The following is an 8,587-nucleotide window of genomic DNA, read 5'->3' on the forward strand; positions in this document are numbered from 1 at the left end:
AGGCAGAAAAGTACATCACAGGGCCACAAAGAGACACACAACGATTCACACTCACACCTGGGGACAATTTTTTTTACAGTTACCAATGAACCTAACATGTCTGTGGGAAGAAACCAGAGTACCCAGAGCAAACCTACACGTGCACAGACAGAACATGCAAACTTCACTCAGAAAGGCCAAGAAGCAAACCTGTAACCTTCTGTGAGGGGACAGCTCTAACCACATTTCCACCGCGCCACTCTGGATGAACATCTACATCTGAATAACTTTAGAAACTAATAACATTCAACATGGCTGCCACAGCTAAGCCACCTTGGCAAACACAAACATTGCCGTTACTAAATTATTTTTTACAGATATTGAGCTAAAATCTCTTGGAGTAGCAGCTAATAAACACTCTAAGAACTAACTGATTGCACAAAATCTGTTTTCAAAACTTTGTCATTAACTATTGCGGTCAACTCTCTGTCTATTAGCAAAATATCCCATGAATCACTGGTCAGACCACAAGGGAATGTGCATCTTCAACTGATTCACTTTTGAAGTCCCCTCTATTCAAGATGGTCAATAGAGCAAACTCACTTTAGGAAGCACAAAAACAGAATTAACCCAGGCAACTTTACAGAGATACCTTTTGAAGATGTTGAACTTAAATTTGAAGTGATAGTAGATGAGAGTTATTCACAGCAAATACTCAGAGCACGAACAGATGTCATTATATCATGAGATTGTTTTTCACATCTTTTTAAAGGTTTGATCAAAACAGCTGCAACTCTGTCCTTTCTCATTATAAACTGACCTTAGATTAAAACTGACATGAAAGGTGGTGGGTGATATCCTTCAAGGAATGCTAGATAAAATATTATTAATCACTTTTAAATTTAATTCGATTTTTGGGCTTCATCCCACTTTGTGTTTCACTATGTTTCCACACAAGTTCACTTTAAAATGGCTGAAATGCCCCTTGAAGACCATACCTTCCTAACGGTTTACCAGGAAGAAACAACAGAATCCGGTTTTCGTTCTTTTTTTTTTGTTCAGGGTTAATATTCAAAGCTGAGTGGCATCTAAAGCTGCATTCTTTCACAAGAATTTCCTTTTCATGCAGCTGCTCTGCCAGGTAGCACCGAGAGCACGCGGCATGTATTAGCCTCATCTGAAACACACACACAGTTTCAAAGCAAACATGCACATTGAGAAATATTTCCAAAAACCCAGATTTTTTTTTAAAGCTCAGTCTTCTTATGTGTGTACATTTGACTAAGATAAGAGAAAAAACTGAAAGATGACTGATTTCTGCACCACATTGAGAAGAAAAGACATTCCCAGAGTCAACAGTTTCATTTATTTGTTTTTATTTTTATAAAGCAATCATTGTACTGTGCATATATAAGCTTTTTTTTCTATAAATATAAAAGGTTCTCTTCATAGCAAAGGAAAGAATGACTTCAAAGGTATGACAATAGCAGGGCTGTCAACACAATAACTGGATTAATCTGAGCCGGAAGCACTGTGTGGAAGAGTGTCTGACGAGGACACACACTAGTGAAATGTGTGTGTGAGTGTCTGCAACACAGAGAGTCCTTTCTGCAGAGGAAGACCTGCGATCCCCTTCAGAATCAAACCGAACAGAAACTCACATTCAGTCACAGGTTGATCAAAACATTCATTACCCACATTCACAGCACCGTGCTCAGCTCTGGAGACCTGTTACACTTCAGACAAACAATCTACTCAAATTTCAGTTTTAAACAAATTAAATGCCTTCATGTTCGGAAGCAATTCGAGAAGACTCTAACGCTCCACCAGGTGGTGTCTGACTGAGCTGGTGACCAGCACCCAGGAGGGTGTCTCCAGAATGTCTCGCCACATTCTGTTTCCTTACGTGAGTGGCAGAGGCGCGCAGCCATGTTGGTTAAGGTTTTGGACTTGTTCAAAAAAAATATATATCTGTGTGACAAATGTCTCAAAACAGTCATGGAGTCGTAGCGAGCGTCTCCAACTCATCTCAGGAGCGATTCTCAAAGTGGTCATTCAAAACACGTCCACGTGGCTCGCTAGTTGTTTGGTCCAAAAACTCAAAATTCAGTGAGACAACAACAAAAACTACAGATCCTCTTTCAATTTTGAGTTGCCAACTCGTCTTAAATGGTCACAGCTCAGTGAGATGCTGGCTTTAGTAAAATGTGGTTTTGATTTTCTTTACAAAATCGGAGAGCGACTTTGACTCAGATCTGTCAGTCAATCCCGCTTCCTGACGCTGAACTCCTCATTAACATGCACCCTGCTTCGGTGTAGAGTCAGTAAAATCACAACGGAAACGTTCCAGGATCACAGTTGAAGGTTGGACAGAAGCAGCAAGAAATCAAGATATTATCAAACATTTTCCAGGAACACGTTGCTTTCATAGCTCCTACAGAATCCAACCTGCTGCCATGGAATACCAGGGCCACCGAGGAGGAAGACTGTTTTTGTTGTTTCTCAGATTCAACTTGAAGTATTATTTCCAGCAAAAAAAACCTCTAAATAGTTTTTTTTTTTTTTTTAAACTGTAATGTAACCATTGAGGTAAAAGAGAGGAAATGGTGTTTCAAGCCTGATGAAGTGAACCCTGCTAAGCTCGCACTGTTAGGTGTTTGTTTGTCTGTTAGCAAAATATCTCATGACCAACTAGACAGATTTTAATGAAACTTTCAGGAAATATGTATTTGATGTACCTCTACAACTGATGAACTTTTAGAGCCAATTCAATTCAAGATGGCCACCAAAGCTAATCCACATTAGCTAACACAAAGCTAAAATTTGGCAGTTAGCAGCTAAAAGTCATTTCCAACACATTCTCTGGGGGTGACATTGTGGGGCATTACTATTTTCAAGCTTTGACCCAAACAGCTATCATTTCTCATCATAAGATGATCTTAGTCTAAAACTCCTGCAGGAAAGGCAGCAGGTGATACGAATGCCTTCAAGGACCGCTGGGCTTTTAACTCTCACTGTAGGGAGGGTTCTGGCTGCATTTTACTTGGTAAACTTCAAAATGACAACCCAAAGTTTTCCTGCAGGGCGATTTATTATTCCTCCAGCCCTTCACAATAAGAGTCACACTGATTGTTGACACCAAAACATATCTTTCTAAATGTCTGAAACTTCTAAAACAAATAGTTGACATTAATATTGATCTTCAGTAAAACTTATACTGCAGTGGAAGTCAACCTGCAGTGCGTGTGTGTTTGAGACTTATTATGAAGGACAAAAAGATCTGCGAGTTCCACTGTTTGTTGTTTATTTAGTTGTTTACCCAGTAAAAGCTCAACCTTAACCCTCAGCTGGAACAAGAATATTAAAGAAAGTTAAAGAAATGGAACAAATAGAGATCAGGAGCCCAAAGGGCTTTGCTTCTTCAGGCTTAGACAAACACTATTCCAACTTCTTTCTCTACATTTTGACTTTAATTTCAAATCTCAAAAACAAACAAACAAAACATTATTCCTCCTATTTTTTTTTCTCTCTGACTGACCCTAAGACTTAACCTTCGGATCAGTTTCTACATTAATTTTAAATTCATTTCTTTTCAGGGCCTTAAGGCAGAGAAAAGGGTGCCGGTGATGGTGTATGAAATGTTTGTAGGTAATTGCAAAACAGACACAGAAACAGAGAAATAAATCACGTCCTAGTTATTTCTTTCAGCCTGAATGGTTCCAATAAGACCTTCTCATCTCCTTCAAGTGTCTTAATAATCAGTCCGAAAACACTAAACGTAAAACATGTAGAAGGAATATTAAGAAACAAAGACTCAAAGGGGTCCAAGCTTTTACACACGCCTGAACGAATTTAACCAAACGTCACACTCAGAGTTTTCTGTTCAGTCTTTAGTTTCTGCTGTCTTATAATAAAAAATGATCAAAATCCTTTTAACATCGTTAATGATAAGAGACTCCAAGATACTTTCTCCTTAAAATCATTAAATTGTCTTTAAAAAAAAACAACAACTCTATGGCAGTTTTCTAAAGCAGTAAAAACTAACTCTGTTTTACTCATTCATATATATCATAACTAGAGCAAAGACAGGGAGCTGGAGGCTGAAGCCACAATGAAGACACCAGCACCCCCTAGTGGCTGGCTGCAGCACAATGTTTAAGCCCTGCCCCTCCATGTAAACTAATGGGACACCATCCAAACTTTAAAAAAAAACAAACAAAAACCCACTTCAGATAATTTCTTTAGGTGTTGAGTTTTGCTGATTCACTTTGCACTTACCTTGATGTTCAAATATCCTGAACAAACACAGGTTTAGTTTCCGTTAATTACTCGAGGCTTTAAGAACAATGTCATGCCAGTCTGTGACTGACAGTCTCACAGCCTGTTAGAGAGTCAGGAGGATATGTAGGCGGGACTTTCGTATTGCGGGTTCAAACCCACATCTCGAGTGTGCAGGCCCTGGCTCCAAAGGTACAAAAATAAAACAGACATTTTGGCTTCAATTTAAAAAAAAAAACGTGAGGAAGCACAGACACTTGGCCCAGCTTTGTTAATGTCGATGGTTTCAGCGTACAGGCCTTCATCAGGGAGTCAGACTAGGTCAGACTCAGGTCTGACTCCTGATGGAGGCCTGTGTGCTCAAACATGTTGTTTTTACTGCTCTACAAGACCCCGCAATAAAAAAGGGATCCTACCAGATTTAAAGATTGAGTGTCTTGGAGTTTCTTGACATTCCAGTTTGTGTTTACCCCGTCCAAAGAGCACCTCATTTAGACCCACGCTGAATCCAGAACATACTCTTACAGTTTGTTTGCTAACGTTCACTTCAGTGTCTTCCGTAGAGGAACATACCAGGATTCCTGCGTGTTTAGAACCAAATGTTTATGTTCCAAATAAGCAGTTTGACTTCAGAACACCACACAGACCATCGTTACCAAGCAGAGGTGTTTGACTCCATCAGGGTTCCTACATTTTCTGAAATTCTAAATGTGGAAATACTGCACATTACATTTTTTACGGGATGTTTATTTTTCCTGCTGCTGTTTTATTTTAACTTCTGGGAAAATATTAGATGTCCAGAAAAAATATTGTTGATCAGATTACAACATATGATATTACATAAATGTTTTTACATACTCAGGGTCCCTACACATTTTCAAATTCCCATCTGACTTTTTCAGGCTTTTCGGTTGCTTTTTACGGACAAAATAACTGTAAATTTCCTGTAATTATGGTTTTGTTATCCGTAGACTTATGTAAAATTATTGGAGTTCAAAAGGTTTTTTTTCCCTCAGTTACAAATAGTTTCCATTGGCATTACTACACATCTTTTGAGGAAAATCAACAACCCACTACTGCAAGATTTGTTTGTCTTTAATGCTCATCTGTTTTATGACAATTTCTGAAAGAAAATTCTAGTTTTTTTTTCTAGTGACAATAATTTATCAAAATTTTATTATTAGTATTATATTTAATCTTCATAATGCATAATGCTTGTCGGCTGAACAATAAAGTTGTTATTTCCACTGATTCCATTATAATTAGTTTAGACAGCGTGTCCCAAAATAAGGAATGATCTGAGTTTTCTGTTTTAATGTCTGGATGTTAGCAACCAAGTTGACAAAAGGATGAATAAATGAACACTGTGGTGGCTGTGTTCATATCTTATATGTAACATGACAAAAACACTGCTGATAAGCAACTGTTTGAAATTGTTTTTTTTATTTGTTAAAAAAAAAAATGCAATAAGAAACAGAGTCAAGAAACACTAACGTTTATCTAGACCCAAAAAATATGATCATCAAATTCCATACTTTTCAAAACAATGTAGGAACCCTGCATGGTAATCTGGACCTGGAAAACTAGTAAAAACTAAAAGCCCAGACTTTTCCAGGCAGTGTAGGAGCCCCGCTCACTGAACCACCTCCATAAAATCCAAGATCAGGAAAGAAAAATAGCAGATATTAATCTTCCTGCATAATTCAAAAGGAAAAGTTAAAAAAAGACAATAAACTGAGAAAGTCAACTTGCAGAAACCCTGGTATGTTCCTCTTACACTTCTATGTGTTTTTATTTTTAGAAAGGAATGTTATAATCGTCAGGTCTCCAGCAATCTGCCTCAGTGACTCACGTTCACCTTCTGAGCATCGTTTCTTGTCTCCAGACAGGAGCCTTCAGGAACCGTGGCCTGGTTCTGCAGACACACACTACGGCTGCTTAATCAGAGGCAGCCACGAGGAAGCACTTGGGTTTCACGGGACTCTGCTTGGAACAGAGCCCGCGTCAGATACAAGTCACCGAGCAGAAGACACAAACATTCCGTGTGGGAAACTCCCAGGGTGTCCACGGTCAGTCCAGGGTGTCCACGGTCAGTCCAGGGTGTCCACGGTCAGTCCAGTCATGTGATGTCAGCTGGCTCTTTGTGATCTTTTTACTACAAATCCAAGTCTGAATATGAAAAGAGTGTTTTTTTGTTTTTTTTTAAAAAGATTTTTTGTTTTTCTCCTTTAAATACAAATATATACTTACAAAATCTTCACAAATGAGTCTGTACAATAAAAACAGTCTTCTGAGAAAAAGGTTTTTAAAAAAAAGAGAGAAAGCATAGGAGCACGGTGAGTCTGTGTGGCTCAAAGGCCCTCACACCGTGGTCTCCCCCTGCTTACTGTGAGCCAGTCTCGTGTAAAACCTCCTCCACGAGTTCAGCGTCTTCCCAGACCAGATCCAGAAGCCAGAAGTGATGCCCACAATGAGCGTCATGAGATATTTGATCATGAAGACGGTGAAGTCCGGGCTCATGTTGAGGTGGTTCTGAAGCAGACACGGCACGGCGTAGGATTTGCAGAACTGGCTGATCCACGTCCGCTCCCACTGCTCCCTGAAGGCCTGCTCGTAGAAGTAACAGGCGATGACGATAGTGGCCGGCACCGTGTAGAGCACGCTGAAGATCCCGATCCGCACCATCAGCTTCTCCAGCTTCTCCGTCTTGGTGCCGTCGTGCTTCATGATGGTCCGGATGCGGAACAGGGACACGAATCCGGCCAAGAGGAAGGAGGTGCCAATGAACAGGTAGACAAAGAGCGGGGCCAGGACGAAGCCGCGCAGGGCGTCCACGCTGTTGATGCCGACGAAGCAGACCCCGCTCAGAACGTCTCCGTCTACCTGACCCACAGCCAGGATTGTGATGGTCTTGATGGCAGGAACGGCCCAGGCTGCCAGGTGAAAGTACTGGGAGTTGGCCTCGATGGCCTCGTGGCCCCACTTCATCCCTGCTGCTAGGAACCAGGTCAGGGCCAGGATGACCCACCAGATGGAGCTGGCCATGCTGAAGAAGTAGAGCATCATGAAGAGGATGGTACAGCCCTCCTTCTTGGTTCCCTGAACCACAGTCCGGATCTCTTTCTCAAATGGGTTGTTGCAGACCACCTTGTCCTCCAGCAGGAACCCAGCGATGTAGGCGATGGACACCATGGTGTAGCAGCCGGAGAGGAAGACTATGGGTCGCTCCGGGTAGCTGAAGCGCTTCATGTCCACCAGATAGGTCAGCACTGTGAATAAAGTGGAACCACAGCACAGAACCGACCAGATGCCGATCCAGATCCGGGCAAATTTGAGCTCCTCTTCACTGAAGTACATCATCCCGTGGGATTTCTTGGGCTCACAGGGGGCCCCGCAGTTCTCCTGGCCCAGGAAGCGGTAGTTCAGGTAGGGGGGCACCGTAAGCAGGGGCGGGCACCGGAACTGCCCCGGGTTTGTGTCCGGAGGGGGGCGCTCGGTGGGGTACGGTCCGGGGGCCTCCGGCTCGGCCCGGTCCGACATGTTCTGGCCCACGCACAGCTCTCCGGCGCCGTGCACGGGGAACTTCTCGCACGCCAGGCTGTCGGGCCACTGGAAGCCGAACTTGTTCATGAGAGCCTCGCAGCCCTGCCGCGCGCGCTCACACAGAGAGCGGCACGGCGGCAGAGCCTGCTCCAGGACCGTGCACACGGGCGCGTACATGGAGCACAGGAAGAACTTCAGGTCCGGGGAGCACTGGACCTTCACCAGCGGGTAGAACTGGTGCACCTCCAGCCCAGCGTCCTCCTGGTTAGTGTGTCCCAGCAGGTTCGGCATGATGGTCTCGTTGTAGGCGATGTCCGTGCACAGCGGGATGGAAATGGGCTGGCAGAAGCCGTGCTCCGGTACCGACATGCCTCGGTCCCCGCCGCCGTACTGCCCGTCCACTCGGGAAGCCCCCACGTTCAGAAAGAGGAAAAACAAGGCTCTCCGGAGGAGTCTGTGGTTCGGCATGATGAAGGACTGGTTCGGTTCGGTACTTTCTGCTTGTTAGAGGAACTCCACCTCAGCGGCAGGCAGCAGGATCCGTCCCCGATCCCTCTTTGTTGGCGTCTCTCACCGAACCGAGCACCGTCCCTGTCCCCGGAGTCTCACCGCCGCGCGGGGAGAGCAAATGTCCAAAAATCTTCAGTTTCTCAAAGCAATCCCGGTCCCGGTCCTGAAAATCCCCTCATGGAGTCAAACTGTACTCATCCAGAACCGGAGAGCTGCTGTAGTCCTCAGTCTGCACGACACGGACTCGGTCTGTGGGTCTAACCCTCTCTGCCCCCCC

At 43.5% G+C, this 8,587-nt stretch overlaps 1 protein-coding gene across 1 annotated transcript; it reads right to left on the minus strand.

Moving 5' to 3' along the window:
• Positions 1–1,347: 1,347 nt before the first annotated feature.
• Positions 1,348–8,587, minus strand: fzd1 (frizzled class receptor 1). Its single transcript, XM_017437973.3, has one exon. The coding sequence runs from the start codon at positions 8,266–8,268 to the stop codon at positions 6,619–6,621; it is 1,650 nt and encodes a 549-aa protein (XP_017293462.1). The 5' UTR covers positions 8,269–8,587; the 3' UTR covers positions 1,348–6,618.

The sequence above is a fragment of the Kryptolebias marmoratus genome, linkage group LG16, assembly GCF_001649575.2.
Source record: "Kryptolebias marmoratus isolate JLee-2015 linkage group LG16, ASM164957v2, whole genome shotgun sequence".
Classification (NCBI taxonomy): Eukaryota; Metazoa; Chordata; class Actinopteri; order Cyprinodontiformes; family Rivulidae; genus Kryptolebias; species Kryptolebias marmoratus.